We start from the raw sequence: 24,500 nt of genomic DNA, 5'->3' as shown, positions 1-24,500 counted from the left end.
TACTTTTCAGAGATGCTTGAGTTATTTTTGAGTTTATAAGTTGTGTACTAAATCATAGTGGTAGATGCAAAATTTTTTATTTAAGAAAATCAGTAGTATTTTAATGAATTTCTTTTTCAGATTATTTCCTATGAGAAAAAAGCACATGATAATTGGGTAAGTATCAAATTCTCTTTGTCACGTTGTTCTTTTTCCTAATTTAAATGAGCGGTTTAAAAGGTACACTTCCACACTGCAAATTAAGTTAGTATTAAATAAAATCAGTTTCTTTTAATTTTACTGGTAGCGAAATTATGTTCTTTTTTTTTTTTTTTTTTTTTAATTTTCTTTATTTGACAGGGAGAGAGTCAGTGAGAGAGGAATACAGCAGGGGAAGCGGGAGAGGGAGAAGCAGGTTTCCTGCAGAGCACGGAGCCCGATATGAGGCTGGAACCCAGGACCCTGGGATCATGACCTGAGCCAAAGGCAGATGCTTAACAACTGAGCCACCCAGGCGCCCCTGACATTATGTTCTTTATGAACTAAATACTTTGTTATAACACAGTTATTCACAGAAATCTGATTTTTCCCTCTTTGCTTTTACTTTGCAAGGATCTTACTTTCTATCTGTGGGAGGTGATGTAATGTTCATGGATTAATTGTTTGAGGGCCCTGGATTGCCACCAGTACTTGTGGACAAATTACTTAAGATTACTGGGCCTGTTTACTCATCTGTGAAAACAACAGATTGAACTAAGTGATATTACAAGCCTCTTCTAGTCATGAAAGTCATACAATTCGGGTATCTGATTCTCAGTGTTGAATTACTTGATACACATCAAGAAAAAGATTATTGTGAGAAATGGCATGTCAGTGCTCCCAGAGGAGTACTGTGTGAGGAAATGATAAGGATGCAGGTTTTACTAACCATAGGAATGATCCGTTTAACATGTAGAACTGTTAAAATAGCTGGGGTTTGTAGGACTTGTCCCTAGGAGTCTTCAAGGGGAGACAGTTTGCACAGCAGGTGAATACATGGAGTCTGGGGTCAGCCTGTCATGGTTGGTATCCTGGTTCTACCACCTGTAACAACCATTCTTGTTTCCTTACCCGTAAGGAAAGATATAGCAGTAGTACCTATTTCATAGAGTTATTATGATGAATAAGTAAGATAACTCACGTAAGGCTGTTAGCCAGATGCCTGACACATAATAAGCCCTCAGTACATGTTAACTGTTACTACACTATTGCACTGTAACTTGGGAGATATTTCTTAGATGTGGATATTTCTTGGAGTGGAGATTCTAGCATAGATTCTGAATTAGACATGTTGAATATCAGGGCTCTTCCCATTTCTCAGATTTTGTACTGAGGGTTCAAGTGAAGTTTTGTTATTGAATTAAGCTGGGCTTGGGAGATGAATTAAGTCTTTTTCACCACTCCCTGTTACTTTCTGAATACTAAGAACAGATAATTTTTTAAAGATGAGAAGAGCGTTTAAAAAAAAATGAGAGAAACTTTAGTGTCTTGTGTTCTAAGCACTATACTTAAAGGCATTTTGCATATATAACTCATTCAGTCCACATAAGAACTGTAAAACAGGTATTATAATTCAAATTTTACAGATGAGAAAACAGCTCAAGGTCACATGACCAAAGAGTGAAGGGTGAAGATTGAAATTTTTTATTCCAAGTCTGAGCTTTTTCTGTTATTGTACATTGCATTTCTTGTTTAGTAAATAATGACATTGACTTCATGTTAAAACATACAAAAAAGGGGCACCTGGGTGGCTCAGTTGGTTAGGTGTTAAGCATCTACCTTTGTCTCAGGTCATGATCCCAGGGTCCTGGGATCAAACTCCACGCAGGCTCTCTGCTCAGCAGGGAGCCTAATTCTCCCTCTTCCTCTGCCTGCCACTGCCCAACTTGTGCTCTTTCAGTCAAATAAATAAAATCTTTAAAAAATGCAAAAAATATCCTTTATGTCTTAAAGTGTTTTTTTTTTTTTTAAGATTTTATTTATTTGAGAGAGAGAGAAAGAGAAAGGGTGCACATATAAGCAGGGAGAGGGACAGTGGGAGAGGGACAGTGGGAGAGGAAGAAGCAGACTCTCCACTGAGTAGCGAGACCGATGTAGGGCTCCTGACATAATGACCTGAGCCGAAAGGCAGATGCTTAACCAACTGAACCACCCAGGCATCCTTCATTTTTTTTTTTTTTTTTAGATTTTATAAAAATAATGCATACTTACTGAATAAAAAGTTCAGACTATATAGAAAAGATGTACAAAGAAGTAATAAGCAATATCACTTTCATTTATTCTATACCTAAAAAAATATATTCAGACATAAATCACAAGTATGTTTTAAAAAATGAAAACATACTATATATTACTGTTTTATATTCTACTTTATTTAAATATAGATATAGATATTTTTCTATCTATGTTTTAAAAAATGAAAACATACTATATATTACTGTTTTATATTCTACTTTATTTAAATATAGATATAGATATAGATATTTTTCTATGAATATTTTATATCTATATAAACCTTTCCCATTTGATAAATGTTTCCTTTGTTTCTACTTTTTTACTATTACAAATAATTTCACAATTTCAGATGTTACTTTTTTTTTTGAGCATTTCTTTGTTCCATCCCATTAGATTTCATCTTTTCTTCCTCTGAACTCACATAATACTTTGCTTTTATGTGTTCTGTGGCAAGTACTGTGGTCGTTTATAATTGTCCTTACCACAGATTTAAACTTAAGATAGGGACTGTTTCTTTTCCCTTAATACTTACATGTATAGATGTTTTTTTTGATGCTTTTTTGCGTATTTTTAATATGCAATTATAGATGCTTTTTTGCATATTTTAAGTATTTAATATCTGAATACAGTGTGGTCATTCAGTGAAATGCAGTTTTACCTAACATTTGAAGTGTAAGCTTTTCAAAAGACTCTAATCATTTAGCATCAGTGATTTATATTTATATTTTTTGTAGATATGTCGTTCATATTGATAGCATTGTAATATTAGTCAGATTTACTTTTGACTTATTAACTTTTCATTGTCTTATGCCTTAAGATCAAGAGTAAATAGTTATACTAAATGTGTGGAAAACACTTAGAAGTGGCTTTGGTTCTGCATTATTAAATGAATTGGTATTTTATTAACTAAAATTGTTATGGTGTAATATTCTTTTTATCAGTATAAAGTTGATTTTATGCTTATATGTTAGAAAGTGATTTATACATGAAATCTTTTTGATAATAATGCTAAAATATGGTTAAGCTTTATTTTGTGTCTGTGTGTGTGTGAGGAATATTTAACATACTTTATTCTTTGGCCAGTTAATGTCAGTTTTAATGTGTACTTCATAATTTTAAGTGAATACATTTGATCGATCTTTTTACTTATAAAAAGTTATGGTTATAAATTGAGTTAATTTGCCTACCTTTGCATGATAAATACATTTGCCCAAGTGGATTGCATTAGTTTGGCCAGGTCTGATATTCCAGACACTGTTGCTTCTTTTTATTTTTTTATTTTTTTTTTTTATTTTTTTATTTTATTTATTTATTTTTTTTAAAGATTTATTTATTTAACAGAGAGAAATCACAAGTAGACAGAGAGGCAGCCAGAGAGAGAGAGAGAGGGAAGCAGGCTCCCTGCTGAGCAGAGAGCCCGATGCGGGACTCGATCCCAGGACCCTGAGATCATGACCTGAGCCGAAGGCAGTAGCTTAATCCACTGAGCCACCCAGGCGCCCTGACACTGTTGCTTCTTAACTGGAGAGTTCACAGAATGACTGGAAGACATGCAGCATTCCATACACGTTTAACCTTTGCCCACAAACTGTTTAGGAATATTGTATGCTCTTGGTATTTATTATAAGTGTAAATTTATTTTATGAAACATACGTACTCTGATTTTCTAACCTTTTATTACATAAACATTTCACTAAGCAAATGTAAGACTGTAGGAATTGATTTTTAAAATGCTATGTGCTGAACAGACACGCTGCACACTTTGATTATATTCAGCCATTTAAAAAAATGTCCTATATGGGCATGCTGTGAAGCTGTTATAGACCTTTATGGTTTCACTAAATGGTAGTGATTCCTCTTCAAAGACAGCTGTCTATGATATTATAGCCAGCGTACATGTGCCTAATGATTCTGAGTCTCCATTCCCATCACCCTAAGCTTGGGTCCTCTTACATTGCTTTTGTCATATTATTTGGATTTTAGAGCACCAAATGCTGCTGATCCTTGACTCCACATCTATATAACAGCATTCATTGGCAAGTACATGATCAGACTCCAGCCTTGATACTCGTCTTCTGGTTATAGGAAACTCATTCCATTTTTAAAAATTCCCTAAGTTAAAAATTTTACATTGACTTTCTGAAATGGATATGTAAGTGATTATGATATTTATGAGTACTTACCTATCTTTCATTTTATATTTGCTTGTGTTAGTTTTAAGTGTATTTTCAAAAAAAGATTAAAAATTTATTATTTTCTTTAAGTTGGCAGCTCGGAATGCTGAAAGAGCTCTTAATGAATTGAGGAAGGAAAATGCTTACAATAGACAAAAGTAAGTATCTTTGCGGGAACACTTTAAAGCTTTAGTTTAGTACTTTATTTTTAATTGTTATGTATTATATAATGCTTTTGTAGAGATAAATATGCATGAATTCAGCATATCTGATGGTGAAATATTTATTTTATTATGAGTTACTAGATTCTTTTGTTTGAAACACTTGTCTTAGAGAAGTTATTTTAACAGAAGTAAACTGTTCACTTGTTCTTCTGTAAAAAGTATAACTTAAAAAAATTCTTTTTTTAAATCAGAGTAGGAAGAAGACATTTACAGGGGATGGAAAGAGAAAGGACAAATTTCTGATGTAGTAATTTTCAGAGTACTGGCATCTTTTAGTAGGTGAATGGGTAGAATAAATATTAATTGTTTCATTCTCTGACTTTCTTTCATTGGATGACAATGCCTTATAAATAAAATGAAAGGGAGAATGAAAGTTTACAATGTATAATCTAAGAGAAGAATAAATACTTTTCTAGGAGGATAGAAAATAGTCTTCCTAGGTGTTAAAGTTTCTTGCCAGAGTGTACTATTAACATTATCCAGTATTAGCTTAGTCTCTTTACTTGTCTTTTCTACTCTGAAATTAAAACTACATGATTAAATATTTTATTTCAGATCCGATGATCAAAAACTAGAAATACGATTCTTTTAAGATGGCACATCTTTCAGATAAAAGGCCTAAGGAATGAAAGAGTAGGATGAGTTCACTGGATTCCTTTTTTATGTTCTGATTGGAATCAGGGGTAACATTACATTGGAAAGCAGAAGTGACTCAGAGCTAGGAGCCTTGTGTTTTAATCCTTGCACTTTCATTTTGAATAAATCATGTAAACTTTTTGCTCAGTTTCCTTCGTTGTAAAATGATAGATTTGAACTGGTTGACCTTGGAAAGCCCTGCTATTTCTAAATTTTGGGTTCTGGGATTATAGTATTCACTGTAGTCTAGTTTTTTCTTTTTTAAAAAAATGATTTATTTACTTGGCAAAGAGAGAGGCAGTGAGAGAGGGAACACAGCAAGAGGAGTGGGAGAGGAGAAGCAGGCCCCCAGCTGAGCAGGGACCCCCCCACCCCCACCCCATGCAATGCAGGGCTTGGTCACAGGACCTGAGCCGAAGGCTCAAGTCTCCAAGGGCAGATGCTTAAGGACTGAGCCACCAAGGTGCCCCCACTGTAGTTAAGTTTTGAAAACAGAACAAAATAAAGTGATTTCAAAACTCAATAAAACATCACTATCATTAGGCGAAAAGAAGCCTGTTACCCCAAAATAAGTAGTGTGGTTATAGAAAGGTGTTTTTGTCAGAATATTTGTTTGTTTGTTTCTTTTGGTTTCTTTCTTTCTTTCTTTTTTTTTAAAATATTTATTTATTAGACAGAGATCGCAAGTAGGCAGAGAGGCAGGCAGAGAGAGTGAGCGAGAGAAAGGGAAACAAGCTCCCTGCCAAGCAGAGAATTTGATGCGGGGCTTCATCGCAGGACCCCGGGATCATGACCTGAGCTGAAGGCAGAGGCTTTAAACCACTGAGCCACCCAGGCGCCCCTCTTTTGGTTTCTTTTTAAAATTTTAATTCCAGTGTAGTTAACACACAGTGTTCTGTTAGTTTCAGGTGTACAATATAGTTATTTGACAATTACATATATTACTCATCAAAATAATTTTAAAGCATGTTTTTTCTATGTAGATATTGAAGTAGTGAAAAGTACCTTGTACTTGGTAGTGGCATTTTTCTTGAAATGTGGGTGCTTTTCTTGGATGAGTAACTTAGAGATGTTTGTTCTTTATTTGCAGATTAACTGAAACAGAGTTTAAATTTGAACTTTTAGAAAAAGATCCTTATGCACTTGATGTTCCAAATACAGCATTTGGCAGAGGTAGTTTTTTTTTTTAAACCCTTGTTTAAAATACATATATATATATGTATATATTGCACATAACCTTTTATATTAGTATAAATTAATACTACTATTTATAAATATTCTAGATTTTGGAACCAGGATTCTATTCTGAGTTCTGGCACAATCTCCCAGGTTTCTGAGTTTTGTTTCCCTAGCAAAAAATGTAAATAATTGCTGCCTCCATTTCTCAGTGGGCATTTGTAAGATGATGTCTATTTAGTACATTGAGCTCCTTGCAAAGCAAAGTGCTTGGCACATAGTCAGGTAATCATAATTATTTTATAATAATTATATAATTATTATAATAAATAATCATAATTATTTTAGGGGAGAATGAATAAGGAGTGCTTAAATGGAATAATGTTGTGACTATTTATATATCCACTATCTTTGGAATTTGCTTAAAATATAAAAACAAGAATTAGAACAGTCGTTTTTAATTATTTAAAAGAGTCAGTTAAGGTGGGAAAACAATCTGAGCATTCTTTGCTTTAATTACCTCAAAGTGAGGACCAGTTCTTTGGAAGATGTATTTAATATTTTTGTCCACTCATTAAAGACTTAGCATTTTTAATGATCTCATACTATTCCAAATAGTTTACATTTTTCAAAATAATGTTTGGTTGAATTGGAATTAAGCATCTAAGGCAGTGAAAATAAAGCTATCTTCATATAGGTGGAATTCCATTTTAATAACTGTTTTGAAGGTATAAAAGTCACTTTTGAGAGTCTAATTTCATTAAAATGAAAGTTTATTTTTACATTTAACAAAATAGCAGATTATTATTAATTTCAAATAGTAATAAAGTTTGGAGTGGTGGGAATTATACAGAAGGAATTCTCTTCTGGATCTAAAGCATAAGTTTCAGAAAAATTAAATAAAACTTTGATCTTTTGTTGTAATAATATTTACGCATTTAAAAAGTATTATTTTGGTGGTACTTAAGCTTGTTTTTTGATGTTCTTGACTTTTGATCTTTGGAAGCATAATCATTACTTGGGAGTGGTGAAGTTTGTAAAATGATAGGGCTCTTGGTTATTTATAAAGTGATTTATTTGATGAATAAATGTGATCTGAATTTTCAGTGGCAATGAATCAGAAGTAATTTCTGATGCTTCAGAGGATTTTGCATTTCTACAGTAGTACAGCCCTCACCAGCCAAAATATCTGGAAGCATATTGCCATTAAAAGCAAAACCAAACAAACTTCATAGCCTGCAAATCCTCTTATACCTCTAAAATATCACTAAATATCACCATTATCCTTTACTTAGTAGTGTATGGATATTTAAGTGTATTAGTTACCAAGAGGATAATGTTTTTATTGACTAGTGTATCTATTTGGTACACAGACTTTAAAAACCTAGGGTTCCATATTTAATTCTGTCCCATATTAGCAAAACCCAAGGCATAGTTAGTATTCAAGAAGTGGATTAAACTTAAATTGGCAATAGGTGACCTGATGGAAATTGTTGAAATGGAATTCTAATCTATAGTGTAGCTAATTGAAACTATGAATTTAAATATGCTGTTTTAATTATTCCAGAGCATTCCCCATATGGTCCCTCACCATTGGGTCGACCTTCATCTGAAACGAGAGCTTTTCTCTCCCCTCCAACTTTGTTGGAGGGTCCACTCAGACTCTCACCTTTGCTTCCAGGGGGAGGAGGAAGAGGTATATTGTTTAAACATCTTTATTACTCTAGATTTCTTCCTTATTTTATATTTTCATCTCAACTTATCTTTAAAATAAACCTTGGGAAAATACAGGCATTCCTTGCACTTATTGTGGGTTACTTTTGTTTGGAAAAGGAGCTCTGTGATATCTAATTTTAATATATTTTTCTCTTAGAAACAGGATATAATAGGTTATATTTTGATCAAGCACTTGATGTGTATCTCTTTAAATCATTCGGCTTCTTAAAAACTATTTTATAGCACCTTATAAAGAACATATAAAATATGATAACAATCTAACATGGCATAAAATTGTATTTTAATGAAATATTGTTAAAATGTAGAAATTCCAAATTCTTTTTCTACCTTATTATCATGATCTTTTATTGTAGAAAATCAGAAAGTGAAAGAGCCTTCTTTTTAGAGTGGAGGAATTAGAAGTACTATCTTATAGACCAAGTTTTGATGAGAGTCTTAAAGGAGACCTAAATGATTTCTTAATATTTTGAGAAACTGACCCAAGATTGTCTGCTTTGTTACCTACCTGTATGGGTTTTTGAGAATCTCAGCAGCTATTTCAAACCTATGCGTTAGCTCTTGGTCTTTCAGCATTTACTTCAGCACCCTTGTGTTACCTATGTACCTGGAGTTTTCCTCTTTTGATCTTTTACCATACTTTGATTACTTTGTCAGGTTGCTTTAAAATTTTCTCTTGAATTGTGGCAAAAAGCAAAGATTTAGAAAGTACTGTTTATTCCCAAATCAAAAGTCTCAGGTTTTTAGCCTCATCTGTGTTGTATGAGAGCTGGTAGCATTCTTCATCAGGGTTGTGACCCCCATTCTGCCCCTTTTATTAGTGATTTTAGCATATTGAATCTGACTAAAAACACCAAACTAAACCCAACTTATAAAAGCTCATATATTGAAATGGATACTACTTATCAAAATAGTCTCTCAGGGAGGCTGTAATTCCCAATTGAACCTACTATTATTTTAAATATTTTTGGAGCTCTTTCTTTGGGATTGTCTTCAAAGAATGAGAGAATGAATTTTCTACTTTATGGTTATGGGATGTTCTCCCTTTGCCCATCTCCTGTTTACATAATCTTTCCTCATCCTCGGTTTGGTACACTTAGCACTGGTCTCTCCTACCTCCCAGTCCTACCTACTGATTGGGCTTACAGCCTGGAGACATTTCAGAGAGAAGCTTTTCTTGTCTTGGCTTTGAACTGAAAACTGGGGAAAGAGTGAGTTGCAGACTGATACTTGGAGTCCTGGGAGAGCTTTGCCTTAAGCACTTTAGGAAGGGGACTAATTTCGAAATTCACATGTGTGCTATAAATGCACTAGAATTCATCTTCCCCCTAATTTTTTTTTACTCTGAACAGTAAGAAATATATTTTCATGTTCTATTACCCATCAACATAAATGTAATAGAAACCATTTACATGTTTTTTATGCTTTCTGATACTTTCTATTCATTTCTATTCCATTTCATTAAAAAAATTGCTGCTTAAGAGTAAGTTGATTTTATGCACCACGATGGGTTGCAGCCAGCTGTCTGAAAAACAGTGCCCTAGAAATCAGGGTATAATTGGCTAAACTGCAAATATGAATCACTGGAAGTTGAATAACATAAGTCAAGGATTGCTTGTAGTCAATTGAATATTTGGAGTAAGAGTGAAAATTACCTTTGATTTTTCCTCTCCTATTTAAATTATTTTCCTCTCCTTTTTAATTACTTTCAAGAAATAATGTGTTTAGATTATTTGCAGGGGTGTTTTGCTATTTTTTAGAAAAGCTACGGAAGTTTTAGGTAAGTTATCAGTAGGTCTTAAAAGAGTTGCTTTGAAGTAAATTTCCTGTGACCCATCCAAGAAGGATGATGAGTGCCCTTTTCCTTTGTTTTATTATCTTTTTAAAATTGAAAGTTTGGGTGAGATACATGTTCAAATAAGATGGAGTATAAGGAAAATAATTTGTTTTTAGAGTAACCTTAGTGTAACTTTTGGTGTGAATGCAAAGCATTTTCAAGTTTGTAATTTTTCACCTGGTAGTCATTTGGCCTGTGCTTTGGTTCTCTGAAAGGAAGCAATCAAAAGAAGGCCTTTGTCTCCTTTAAAGATCTGTGCTTCACTCTAGATGAACCCAGCTTAATTGACTCTTGCACATTTTTTACCAATTTAATTTTCTGCTTTTCCAGCCTTTTTCTTCTAATGAACTTATTAGAAGGATGAATAGGCTGGAAGGGAAGATTGAGGGAAATTAATAGAATACACAAGTATAAGGAAAAGAGATAGTTGACCTTCTGAATATAAAAGTTTACTCTTGACTGTACAAAGGGAGTAGATAAAAAAATATTAAAAGATTATATTTTTTTATATATAATAGGATTCTTATACTGATATGAACAAGTTACCAAGAAAACGTCAGATTTGTTTTAGTCTCTTAAAGGTGTACTGAAATGTGGAAAACATTTTAGATTTCTATTAAAAAGTTGTTGTTGTTGTTGTTTTTTAAATAAAAGTTATTCCTTGAAAGGAAAGGGGTTTTGTTTTCTGGGCAGTATAAATTTGGGAAGATCTTACTCTCCCCTCAGTAATAGATAAGTAAAGTATTAACATATTTTGTTATTTAGTGTTTAAAAAATTGTTTATTTGTTTTTTTCCATTTTAATTGAATATGTTATTAATTGAGGTACTGTCCTTTTTGTGGTCATAAGACGGGAACTTTATAATGATGATCATCTTTTATAAATGTAAGCATGCTGATTTCCTTATCCAAATGAGTGTTACTTTGTTCAAAGTGTTTATTCCAACTGTGCTGTTGTTTTTGAAACTCTTGTTTTAGACTTTCCTTCAGAGTTGTGAACTCTTTTTGAAGGTGAATTTGATATTCAGAAATTGCTAAAAGCCCTTTAAAGCCAAATTTATCTGGTGGGTATAAAGTTTGTAATCAGACTGGTTAAAATCATTTTTGGACAGAAGTAAAGTCCTGTTTCAACATTGAGATGCAGTTTCTTGAGTGGCTTTTAAGTTAATCTGAGTACATTTCTAAAAGAGTTGTTCTAAAAAATACTGTGAGTAGTTGTAGAATTATTAAAATAGGTATATAGAGTCTAGGATGACAGCTCTAAAAGAATCATGCTCTTTTTGACTATTGGCGTATTAGTGTAAGCAACAAAAACCTCATTTTATAAATATTTTATTCCATTTTATTCTATTCTGGTATAGAAATCTCTACTTTGCAATTTACTTTATACTCCTATTTTTCAGGCTTAGTATTTATAATTCACAGTTTAGCCATTGATTTATGTATAAATGATGATGGTGGTAACATTTCTAAATGACTTTAATAGACAGTTGTTTGTTTATATACATTGCAAAATTATTATTTCCTCCTTGTCCTAGACTTTGTCCTAGGCTTTGGTAAGATAGAATTGTAGTCTATTGTGTCTTAGGGAAACTTTGTGGGAATCTGATTGTTCTCACTTTTTACAAGCTGCCTGGGTTTCATTTGATGATATGTCTTTAATACTTTTTTAGGTGAAACAATTGTATTTTTTTCTTTAATTAGGCATAAGAGGCCCAGGGAACCCTCTGGACCATCAGAATACCAATGAAAGAGGAGACTCAAACTGTGATAGATTAACTGATGCTCGCAGAGCACCTTCAGACACTGGATCACTTTCACCTCCGTGGGAGCAGGATCGTAGGATGATGATCCCACCATCAGGTATGGAAAGAGTATAATTATTTATATTTGAAAGGCAACCAGTCTGTGCAACATAGAGGAATGGAAGAAAAGAGGAGTACATGTATGTCTTAAGAAAAACCCGATACAGGGGCGCCTGGGTGGCTCAGTGGGTTAAGCCTCTGCCTTCAGCTCAGGTCATGATCTCAGGGTCCTGGGATTGAGCCCCGCATCGGGCTCTCTGCTCAGCAGGGAGCCTCCTTCCTCCTCTCTCTCTGCCTGCCTCTCTGCCTGCTTATGATCTCTCTCTGTCAAATAAATAAATAAAAAAATCTTAAAAAAAAAAACAAAAGAAAAACCATGATACATATTAGAAAACAACAGTAGCATAAATTTCCAAACATGATAATTAGGGGTAATTGTTCAGGTTATAGAAGTCTGCTTTGCTCCCTTCCAACCCTCCTGTGGAATATCTTTATTATTTTTATTGCTCATAAGGGATATATATTTATATTAGAAAATCCAAACAATTGTGGGGTGCCTGCGTGGTGCAGTCAGTTAAGCCTCAGACTCTTGATTTGGGCTCAGGTCATGATCTCAGGGTTGTGGGTTTGAGCCCCTCACTGGGCTCCACGCTAAGCACAAAGTCTGCTTAAGATTCATTCTACTTTTTGTCAGTTCCTCCTTCCTGCTGTCTCTCAAATAAATAATAAATAAGTCTTAAAATCTAATTAATGGAGAAATGTGTAATTAGGAAAGTGAAAAAAATCTCAATCTTCCCCCAATCTTTTCCTTCTCCCTTTCTTTCTTTTTAATCATGTCTTTTCTTATAAGGATAGTAGAAAACAAAGGTATGAAAGCAAGCAAACAAGGAACCATTTGTCTTTATTTTCCGTATTTCAGTCTCATTGGTCATGTGCCTTCCACATAGCTTTATCTTGTTGGATCATGTGTGGTGTGTATCTGAGTTTGACCAGAATACCCTTGTTTACTTGTACACCCTTCCTTTTCTCTCAGGGCGAGCTTTACGTCCTCCATAACACCACGATTTCGGTTCCTCCAGTCAGAATTTAGTAGGCCACCACTCATAATTTGTATACCTCTTTAGTAAGGCATTGGCCACATTGTATTTATTTCTGTCACTATTAGACTATAAAGTGTGGACTGTATCAAAATCAACTTTATATAAGTAGTGCCATGTATACATTAAGCCCTGGTAGATTTCAGGAATAAATTATTTTGTCCAGTGGAGGGCACCATGGTTCTATGATTTATAAAATAGCAAGCTTGTAGCAAAATTGTTTTTCTTTTTGATTTTGTATTTCTGAGGTTGCTGATATTGTGGGGGGATGTATTTTAGAAGCAAAATAATGATATAGTATGATATCTTGAGACTTGCTTAAGAAAGAGTTGGGACGTTTTCAGGCTTCCCCGTTTTATCCACTTGCCCAGCTCTGCCATTTAATTAATCCCATGTTTGAAGTAGAAAGGGAAACTTGGTTTAGATCTCAGTCATTGGTATTGGTCTTCCTTTAATTGGGCTAATAATTCAGACCCATTGAGACAGTTTTTTGCTAAGATTCTGAAAGAGGGAGGAAATGAGCCTGAGGCTATCCACCCAGATCTTTCTTTCCTGATTCACATCCCTGGGCCCTTGGGAGCTCATTAAATATAATTCTTTCCATTAACTCTAGTTGATGCTGAGTGGTTTCCTTGGCTTTGTGTGGGAGAGGTGTGTCAGTAAGGTCCCATCTGGCTGAGTCAGATGAGTAATGACCTATCCAACAATGTGTGGAGTTCACATTATGCACCACTGCTTAGGACAGTCATGGAAAGCAGTTTGCAGCTGTTTTTCCATATTTCTATGGATAAGAAAGAGCCACTTCACCCCTTTTGACTTTCCTCTTATTTTTGGAGTTGGGCATATGCATAACTAATCTGTCAAAATCTGCCATCACCTGTCAAAGATGAGATAGACTACCTTTATTTTTTTCAAGAATGATGAGTTCTACAAGTACCCAGGAATGACAGTTTTGTCATTGTAAGTGACCCTTGGGGACAGTGAAGGGTGGTTGCAGAAGCACCTGAGTCACAGTCTGTGCCCAGATTTGTGTCTGTCCAGGCGTCCTTAATCTGAGCATTGTGAACCTTCTGTTCATCTGTTGAGCGAAAGATCTTCCCCTTTAGTTTTGGAGGGGTGCTAACTGCCAAAATACTGAAGTTACTAAAAATTTGATCATTGATGACCTCTGAATGATATCTGCTTTATTAACTACCTCTTTTATCAGTGTCTGTTTTGCTGAATTTCCTGATACACTTACAACATATTCCTTTTTTTCTTTCTTTGCTATTTCCTCAAATTATTTACTATTGTCTACCAAGAATGTGGTTCAGTTTTTTAGGAAGCAAGAGAAATGTCTATATCTATTAAACTTAAATAAACTTGATTTATTTTTACAAACTTGTTTTCTAGGCCAGCCATATCCTGATCCAGCTATTCCTCCACAAAGGCAAGACAGATTTTATTCTAATTCTGGCAGACTCTCTGGGCCAGCAGAACTCAGAAGTATTAATATGCCGTCTTCGGATAAAGTGGGTAAGAAATACTTATGTGTATGTGTATGTGTATATTTTTTAATAATGGTGGCATATGAAAGAATTGGAAGCTGAAAAAAGGACTAATAACTGGACATCTTTGGTAGCTCTTGATGCCAAAATCTTTCCTGAAACTTTCTAGTTTTATGTTTCTTGTTATATTGTATGGATCCATGGCATGTGCATATGTGTTAATGGTTGATTTGGGCATTATTGTAATGGGTTTACTATATTTAGCTATGATGTCCAATTTTACTCTATTCCATGATTAATTTTTAAAAATTTACCAGTCCACTTACATATATCCTACTTGGTAATCGGGAAAGTGAATGGAAATGGGAAAATCCACAAGAAAAATAATTTGCTTTGTTGTTGCTTTAATTAAGTACCTTATTTAAACATTACATACAAAGATAGATTTAACTAACATTTATTGAGCAACCTACTATTTGTCAGGCTCTCTTTTCCTTAAACCACCTCACAGCAACCCTCTAAAATTGGGAAATATATATATCCAGCGTATTAGTCAGAAGAGTGTAACGTTAAAAAGATTAAAAGCAAATAGAAACTTAAAATAAATTTATTGGTAAAATGTTTCTTCAGGACAGGGAATACATTGCAAGGCGGGGTTAGGCATTATCTGGCTGAAACATTTATTATTTTAGAAAAGGAGTCTTTTTGGAATAGTAAGCAGAGAAGGAGATCTATGGCCTAGATTAATTAAAATTAGTTTTAATTAAATAATTTCTTTCTAACCTTTGGATTTTGGATTTTGAAATTGTTTTCCCTCATTAATTCAAACTTTATGGAGTGACAGTGTATATGTGATTGGATGTCTATTTTTAAACTAATGCTATTTAACGTTTCTTACATGTTCTTTTTTGTTGTTGGAATCTAATTATCCAATTAGATAATTTTTAAGTGTCTACTGTTTAGAAGGTGCCCTACGTGACATGGCAGAGAATATAATTATAATAAGGTATAGTTTCTGCCTATAAGAAGCTAATAATTAAATGTGGAGAAAGAAATATATATATATATATATCTTTCATATATTTTATATATCCATCAGGCAGTAATGCTCTAGAATTAAAGAATAGCACCTTTAAAGATTAAGACTTACAAAGTCGTAATAAATTATGGCTGCAACATGGAGTGTGAGTCAGGGAATATTGAAACAAGTAGTGAAAAGGTTAAGCAGTATATAGAGTTCTCGGGGCCTTGCAAACCTGTTCAAAACTTGGACCTTGTTCACAAGGTAATGGGAACACATTAAAGAAATAATCAGATCTGCATTTTAGAGAAATTACTGTGGATGCGTTTATGGTGAATAGGTTGGAGGGAGCAGTTAAGATTGCAGGCATGGTAACTTTTTAGGAGTCTGTGACAGGAATCTACGTCAGTAAGCGGGTAGTGATTTAGCAGAGGGGATAGGGATGCATAGATGTAAGCAGACATAGAGAAAAGAGAATTGGGAGGATTTAGGATTGAAAGCCTGTGGGAGTGTGGGGGAAGAAGGAGTCTTGGCTGATACCTAGATTCCTGACTATAGCATCTGGGCCATTCATCATCCTGAGACAAAGAACAAGGAACAGGAGCAAATTTGACAGGAAAGATTATAAGTTACATTTTGAACTTATAAAATTAGCAGCACCTGTGATACACCTGCATGAATATTCAAAGAGTCAGTTCAAGCTTTGAAGTCCTAGTAGGGGGAATAACAATCTGAATCACACATCTGGAAGTCATTAGTTGGTATACATCAAATTAAAGGTGTAGGAGCGGATGGGATTTCTCAAAAGGAGAATGAAAGGAGAATGGGGCGGAGGTGGGAACTCCATGGAGACCATCATTTAAGGATAGACAGAGGTAGTGAAGCCCACCAAAGAGACTGAGAAGGAGTGGCTAGCAGGGGAAGATAGAGAGAGAAGGGTGCCATCACAAAAATTGAAGGCTGAGAGAATTTAAAGAGAGAGAGAGTGGTCAATAATGGTGAGAAATAATATAAAATAAGGACTAAAAGTGTCTTTTAGTTCAGCAAAAAAATATTTTTTTTGATGTTGGGGAAAATAATTTCGGTGGAGTAGTGGATGTTGCAAATAGATTGCAGTAAAATGAGGACAAAATGAGAGGAATTCCAAATAATATATATAAAACAAGTATTGATTACAGAAGAGAAGGGTAGCTGTAGGGGAATTTTCTTTTTCTGTGTCGTTTTTAAGTAGTAGTTGGAAGAGACTTGCTGATAGAATGGGTCTAGCAGAAAGGGAAGAGGGAGGCAACAGAGAGGAAGGGGAGAGATTCAGCGCACAGAACCAGGATCATAGGTCGTCTAGAAGGAGACTTCTCCATGATAAGAGGAGGAAAAATCATACGAATTTGGTTGCTGATAGATTTATTTGTTTGATTACAGAAAGTCAAGGGAGTTTCTAAGTGACTGGTTTAGTAGGTTTGAAGAGATGGAGATTTAAAATTGCTGAGGAGAAATGTGGTTTGGAAGATGCAGAATGATTAGTCATTGAGCAGCTGCAAGTATGGCTGAAAATCCATCAGCTTGAAGTGGGCTCTGTCTACACAAATCTGTGATTGTTTTACCTGCAGAGGTGCTGAATTGCAGGTATAGGTAGAGTGGAAGTGGAAAGTTGGATTAATATGGAGCTAGAATATTGTCACATACATGTTGAAATATTGCCAGCTGGGTAAGGACATCGATGATTGGATGAAGTGATGGACTTAGAAGTCTAGTTAATTAGGGGTGGAAATGAAGAGAGAAGGAAACTAAAGAAAATGGAGGGAGACCAGAGGGCTGGAAGCTTCTGTGACAGGAACAGGTGTAGTGAGAATAACTAAATGAGAAGGCTAGGCGAGGATAAGTGTTGTGGTCAGAGAGAGGGTTGTTTGAATTTACTTTCTCATGGACCGAGCAGTTCTTGGTGAAGATGAAGTCCAGGAACATTTATTTTGAACAGTAGCTAAATTCAAATGCTAGTCTATGTTACCTGATGGAGGAATTAGGAAAGTAGGAAGGAAAGAGGAAAAGGAAGGAAGAGTGGAGGGAGGGCAAAAAGAAAGGAAGGAAAGACGGATAAGGAAGAGGGATGCCACCTTCCAGAAGTCTCCTAATGATGCACTTGCATCAGGGTTGCCTAGGAACAAGCCACAGAAATTCCTGCCACCTGCCTTTGCAGAACTTTTGAGTGTGCCACAGTTTCCAGTGACCCAAAGCTGTTCCTGCGGCCGCAATGCAGGATGCTGGTATCGGGCTGGTTTATGTACTAATGGGAGAATGAGAAAATATCAACAATCCCTTGTGATTGGGAGATACGGTAGAAATGGAGTGATCAGTCATATATTTTTCATGGTTTAACTTTTGTGTTTAGATGGACCAATCTCTTCAGAAATGGAATCCACTAGAAATGATAACAAAGACGACCTTGGTGTAAGTATTGAAAGTGGAATTTTATCCATGTGCTCAGGAGCTTTTCAGACTCTTGGTTTATTAGAAGAGAAATTTAGCTGGCAATCGATTTCTTGATATAAAGCTGCTTCTCCCATTTTGACAAATATATACACTCCGTATATAGCATTATAGTTGTTTCTTTTCTGGATTGTACACTATGGTGATACAGTACAACTTATAGGCTAAAGGCTTGAGTTAGCTTACTAAAGTTAAACAGGAATTTGGATTTTCCCCTTCAATTTTTATTTGAATGTTTTAAAGTATATTTTTGTTATTACCTTTACAATTTTTGCTTTTGGTCACCTTTTTTATGTTGAAAATACAAACATAGGGCACCTGGGTGGCCCAGTTGGTTAAGCAACTGCCTTGGGCTCAGGTCATTATCCTGGAGTCCTGGGATCGAGTCCTGCCTCGGGCTCCCTGCTCCACGGGGAGTCTGCTTCTCCCTCTGACCTTCCCCCCTCTCATGTTCTCTCTCACTCAAATAAATAAATAAAATCTTAAAAAAAAAAAAGAAAATACATAAACATCTGTTTTTCAGTATGTACTTGATAAAAGAATGTATGTTTTGGTACTCTTGGACTACTCTTGTGTTTTATCTTTAGCCCGAGTATTACTTTTTTCAGTTAATATTTGTGATCGCAAAAATCCATCTGATGTAGAAAATAGAATCTTTCAGAAGAAACTATTAAGATTATTATAGACTGCTTTCTTTTAAACCTAAGATTTTTCAGGAAGATTATTGCAAATTTTGCTGTTGCTTTAGTGACCGCTGTTTGTCAATTTGTTACAGAATTTAAATGTGCCTGATTCATCTCTCCCCGCCAAAAGTGAAGCAGCGGGCCCTGGCTTTGTTCCTCCACCTCTTGCTCCATTCAGGGCTCCATTATTTCCAATGGATGCAAGGGGTCCGTTCATGAGAAGAGGTCCTCCTTTTCCTCCACCTCCTCCAGGAAGCATGTATGGAGCTCCTCGAGATTATTTCCCACCAAGGGATTTTGCTGGCCCACCGCCACCGCCATTTGCAAGTATGTTTTTTTTTTTTTAAACTTAGTGTGTGTTTTACAGAGTAAATCAAAGATATAATTCTAAGCTTTTCTCACTGTAGTATATCATTACTTTTACAAATCGGAAAGGCAGCCAGCCATTTGTAGACTGTAATGAGGCCTCCACGTGATTCATCCCAATGATATGGAATTATTTCTGTATTTCAGTAATTAGGAAAAATCATTGTTTTTTTTGCAGTGGTCTTAAATTAAGACTTAAATTATTTGTATCTTATTTGATTAGAAAGTGGTTACTGCATCAATTAGTAAAAATAATTACAGCTTATATTTTAGCATTAAAATTACTAGCTAAAGTATTTTTAAAAGTTTTTTTCATAAGTAGTTCCTATGCAGTCCTACTTATTTAAAACCCAAAATATGTTTATCATGTTTAGACTAATTGTTGAATTTATTGAAATTCTTTCATAGCCTTACATAAGAAAAAAACAATTTTTTGCTTTTATATCTGTACATTGCCATTTAGAACTCTAGGTTTCTATAGAATAAATAGTTAACCAAACATTAGGCGGAAGGCTAGTATATGCCTGACATGGTATTTTTTCTTTCATTTCTCCTCTATTTTAAGGTTTAAGGTGAACTAAGATGAATTTTGGGGAAATTCAAGATAGTCTTTTAACTGTAAATGTTTTAGGATAGTATAAAATTAGAATTGGAAATTACTAGTCAGAATTTAAGTCTGGTGAAAATTATATGACATGAAAATTTTTTAATTTAATTTAAGTCTGGTGAAAATTATATGACATGAAAATTTTTAATCAAGCTTTATTATGTATTTTGAAATAATTTGAAAAGTGTTAAGATGTTAGGTTTTCATAGGACAAAAATTGTGGCTAAAGTTAGTGATGTTCCCTTCAATCATGTGTAATTGAAGAGAATATGCTTTTACTCAATGTTGTAAAAATTTATTTGTTAGATCAAGTAATGATTCTGGGGTCAATTTTTGAATATGAACATAGGTATTATAAGTTATAAGCTAATCATTTAATAGAACTGAAGTACAGGTACTTAAAATTTAAAAATGTCTTTTACCAATCTCTTTGAACAGTGAGAAATGTCTATCCACCGAGAGCTTTTCCTCCTTTTCTTCCCCCAAGAGCTGGATTTTTCCCCCCACCCCCACGTGCTGAAAATAGATGTGAGTTCCCATCAGGGTTGACTCCAACTTCAAATGAGCCTACTACTGAACATCCAGCACCACAGCAAGAAACTTAACATGTTTTTGATCTCTCTTCAAAAGTAATTTTGACTTCTCTCTTATTTTCAGTTTAAGTAACGGCTGTTACTTAACCTATTATACTTTTGCTCACATAAGAGCTTAATGGAATTAAAACTCTCAGGATAGTATTTTGTAAATAAAGATGATTTAAATATGAATCTTATGAGTAAATTATTTCCATTTTATTTTATTCTAGATAGTATATTTTAATTTTATTAACAAATCCACTATCACATAAACAATGGGAGTTTTATATGTCATCTTGCAGTTGGGGATGTTTTAAACTCCAAAGAACTTTTTGCCAAGAACTGTATTTACTATGGTTGTAGACAAATGTGAAGGTAACTTTATGCTTAATTAAATGAATTTTAATTGATTTAAAGACTTGTTTGGTATTGATAATAATAATAAAATCAGCTAGTTTTCCATAAATATGACTCCATTAGTTAGTTTTTTACTTTTCTCAATAGCTTTGAGGCTCAAAACTAATGCTTTATATGGATTTTTCCCATTTGATTATCTTACCAAGGTTGTGCTCTCTTTCTTGCAAGTAGACATGAATGGCCAAAAGCAACAAATTAATACACTCTTTTTTTTTTTAATTTAAGATTTTATTTATTTATTTGTCAGAGCGAGCACAGGCAGACAGAATGGCAGGCAGAGGCAGAGGGAGAAGCAGGCTCTCTGCTGAGCAAGGAACCCGATGTAGGACTTGATCCAAGGGCGCTGGGATCATGACCTGAGCTGAAGGCAGTCGTTTAACCAACTGAGCCCCCCAGGAGTCCCAAATTAATACACTCTTAAAAGTCAATATTGATTATATTCTAATTGATTTGTCTAAATAGTATTTTTTCAGAGTTGGGATCCTCTTAGTTCATTCACTAGCTTTTGGACAGTTTTCTATCTGGCTTGCTTTTCTCTTAATTTATAATTACTGTTTCTAGTGGGGAATGTTGAAATTTGCTATAGAAATATTGTATTTGGACTCAGTATCTTTAGGACGTTTCCTTAACCTTCTTTGTGTGTTTCCTCAGGCGTGAATTCTATTATTATTAGTCTTCTCACACGTTAATATGATTATGAAAGGAAAGATAAGTATAACTAATAAGTCTTAGAATACGTCTGTTGAGAAGTTGGTTGTTTTTGTTGTTTACTTGGAATTTGTCCTCTGTGCCAAAAGACAGAAGGTGAAACATTCTTGAACAAAGCAGTCATGCACTGTAACTGGAATGCTTCCTGCCAGCATTTCTGCAGATGCTCTCTGGAACACTTCTTGTGAGGTTTTCTTACTCCTCCATTCTTACCTCACCTTAGGAGACAAGGTTGAACAGAAGGACTTCATGAAGTGAATTGCTTGGATAGTATTAAGTAGATTGGGAACTGTAAAATCATCATCATAACCTTAGTGTTTAGAGGTTAGGTTTTAGGAGAAATAGATTGCTTTTTTAAAGTTGGAAATTTGGAAAGTGAAAGAAGAGAAACAGAACAGTGATGGAGAGTATTCCAGTCAAGTGAAACTTCTCTTTGCCCCAGGATGAAGGAGACCTGTTTTGACTTAAGACAGAAGACAGGAGAGTGGTGCAGGCAAGTCGAACCTCAGAGAGAACGGTAATGAAGTGAGAAGCCAGCATCAGAGAGGAAGCAAGGATAACAGTCAATGAGAGCACAGCAGAAGCCAGAAAGACTTGATATGGGCTGAATAGTTTGAAACACTTTGGGATTCCAGAGTAAATGAACATACTTTACTTACAAAAATATATATATATTTTGGGACGCCTGGGTGGCTCAGTTGGTTAAGCAGCTGCCTTCGGCTCAGGTCATGATCCCAGCGTGCTGGGATCGAGTCCCACATCAGGCTCCTTGCTCGGCGGGGAGCCTGCTTCTCCCTCTGCCTCTGCCTGCCATTCTGTCTGCCTGTGCTCGCTCTCTCCCCTTCTCTCTCTCTGATAAATAAATAAAATCTTTAAAAATATATATATATAGGTGCGCCTGGGTGGCTCAGTGGGTTAAGCCGCTGACTTCGGCTCAGGTCATGATCCCGGGGTCCTGGGATCGAGTCCTGCATCGGGCTCTCTGCTCAGCAGGGAGCCTGCTTCCTCCTCTCTCTCTCTCTGCCTGCCTCTCTGCCTACTTGTGATCTCTCCCTGTCAAGTAAATAAATAAAATTATTTATTTATTTTATTTTATTTTATTTATTGACAGGGAAAGATCACAAGTAGGCAGAGAGGCAGGCAGAGAGAGAAGGGAAAGCAGACTTCCCACTGAGCAGAGAGCCCAATGCGGGGCTCGATCCCAGGACCCTGAGATCATGACCTGAATCGAAGGCAGAGGCTTTAACCCACTGAGCCACCGAGGCACCCCACAAAAATATTTTTTTAATAAAGAAGTATAACCAAGTGGGAATAAATCAAATAATAGCATTTTAGGATGAATAACAAGTTTTGTACATTTATTTCCAGTGATGCTTTCTAGTTAGTTTCTCTTTTAACTCTTTTTCTTTATTTAATTCTGATAAGATTTTAGAATTTTAGAAGGTATGCTTATACCTCTCTTTGATTTATCAACTTGATTGATTAAATTTATCAGTTTGTGTGTTGACTCTCTGAGATGAAAAATTAGGACTTAACTATTGCCATCCTCATTTTCCTTTCTTCATGTTTGATACTTAACCACATTATGTTTGCTCTTGTTACTTTTGTAATTTTTATATATTTTAACCTTTGTTAATAGTTTTTCCTTGGGAAGGCTGGGTGTCTCAGTCAGTTAAGCATCTGCCTTCAGCTCAGGTCATGATCCCAGCATCCTGGGATTGAGTCCTGCATCAGACTTCTTGCTCAGCAGGGAGCCTGTTTCTCCCTCTGCCTACTTCTCTTTCTCTCTGACCCAAAAAAAAAAAAAAAAAAAAAAAAAAAAAACTTAAAAAAAATTTTTCCCCCTATTCCTGTCCCCACTTCCCCTACTCTGGCCCACATCCTATTTTCTCTTGGCTGTACATCATGTTTTCAAGGTTGCTAATAATAATAATATGCCTACAAGTGTAACGATCTTCTATACTTGGTCCATAGTTGAACTAAGGTTCAAAATCAATAAGGCGCATTTGTACTGTTATTGTTATTTAAATATTTTCACTATCAGGCCAAATTATATAGTAACTTTACATATCCTTCTCTGTGAATCCCAGTATCATAATTTCTGCATCACTCTAAAGAGAATATTCTTTTTTTTTTTTTTTAAGATTTTAAAAATTTATTTGAGAGAGAGAATGGGAGTGCGAGAGCATGGGCAGAGGGAGGGGCAGAGGGAGAGGGAGAAGTGACTCCCCACTGAGCAGGGAGTCTGACCTGGGTCTCTATCCCAAGAGCCTGGGATCATGATCTGAGCTGAAGGTAGACACTTGAGCAACTGAGCCATTCAAATGCCCCTAAAGAGAATATTTTTAAATATCAAGGTCAATCAATGATTTTTTTTTTTTTAAGCTCACTCTCTTTCCCCTACCACTAATAGCCTAAAAAATATAATAACACATTTTGCTTAACTTTATACTTAGGCCAAGTGTACAGTTCTCCCTCCTACTTTTCTAATGTGACTTCTCCCCCCTCCCAATATTATTTGCCATTATCATGGCTTACTTGAAAAGAAAAAAATCTTCATGTCTTTTCTATTGGATATATTGTTATTTTTTCTTTTAAACACTTTAGTCTTGGCATTTCTTTGTATTCCCGTTGCAAACTGACTGGCTGGTTTCTAGCCCAATGAACAGAGCCTGCACTTTTCCTGATTTCTTGGGATTACTCTTGTTTCATAGAGCTTCTATCTTGCTGGGGTTTTTTTGTTTTTGTTTTTTAAAATTCATTTTAAATTTTATTGTTTTATTGCTGTTCACTCTCAAGTTATTTCCTTAAGGATTTAGGGAATGTAAAATCTGAATCCTTCGCATGCCTAAAATCCCAATCCTTTACTCTCCCACCCCCTTGTTTTAAAGTAGTCTCATGCCCAGCATGGAGCCCGGTGTGGGGCTTGAACTTACAACTGTGAGATCAAGACCTGCGCTGAGATCAAGAGTTGGACTCTTGGGACGCCTGGGTGGCTCAGTTGGTTGGACGACTGCCTTCGGCTCAGGTCATGATCCTGGAGTCCCGGGATCGAGTCCTTCATTGGACTCCCAGCTCCATGGGGAGTCTGCTTCTCTCTCTGACCTTCTCCTCGTTCATGCTCTCTCTCACTGTCTCTCTCTCTCAAGTAAATAAAATATTAAAAAAAAAAAAAAGAGTTGGACTCTTAACCAGCTGCACCACCCAGGCATCCCCA

The 24,500-nt window shown here is 35.3% G+C and overlaps 1 protein-coding gene across 8 annotated transcripts in view; it reads left to right on the top strand.

The window, feature by feature from the left end:
• MIA2 (MIA SH3 domain ER export factor 2) overlaps positions 1-20,350 on the top strand; it is a 79,692-nt gene extending 59,342 nt beyond the window's left edge. For 4 of the 8 annotated variants that reach the window (XM_082737754.1, XM_082737758.1, XM_082737756.1 and 1 more), the window contains 9 exons: positions 121-156; positions 4,518-4,585; positions 6,378-6,460; positions 8,031-8,159; positions 11,738-11,896; positions 14,328-14,450; positions 17,830-17,888; positions 18,703-18,937; positions 20,022-20,350. In XM_082737754.1, coding sequence (XP_082593880.1) covers positions 121-156; positions 4,518-4,585; positions 6,378-6,460; positions 8,031-8,159; positions 11,738-11,896; positions 14,328-14,450; positions 17,830-17,888; positions 18,703-18,937; positions 20,022-20,188 — 1,059 coding nt within the window. In that variant the 3' untranslated portion in view covers positions 20,189-20,350. The remainder of the gene's footprint in view (positions 1-120; positions 157-4,517; positions 4,586-6,377; positions 6,461-8,030; positions 8,160-11,737; positions 11,897-14,327; positions 14,451-17,829; positions 17,889-18,702; positions 18,938-20,021) is intronic. The other 4 variants (XM_082737755.1, XM_082737761.1, XM_082737760.1 and 1 more) reach the window with 1 other exon arrangement.
• Positions 20,351-24,500: the final 4,150 nt, after the last annotated feature.

The sequence above is a fragment of the Mustela nivalis genome (genome assembly GCF_964662115.1).
Source record: "Mustela nivalis genome assembly, chromosome: 6".
Classification (NCBI taxonomy): Eukaryota; Metazoa; Chordata; class Mammalia; order Carnivora; family Mustelidae; genus Mustela; species Mustela nivalis.
This window is presented reverse-complemented; position numbering and strand designations above follow the sequence as displayed.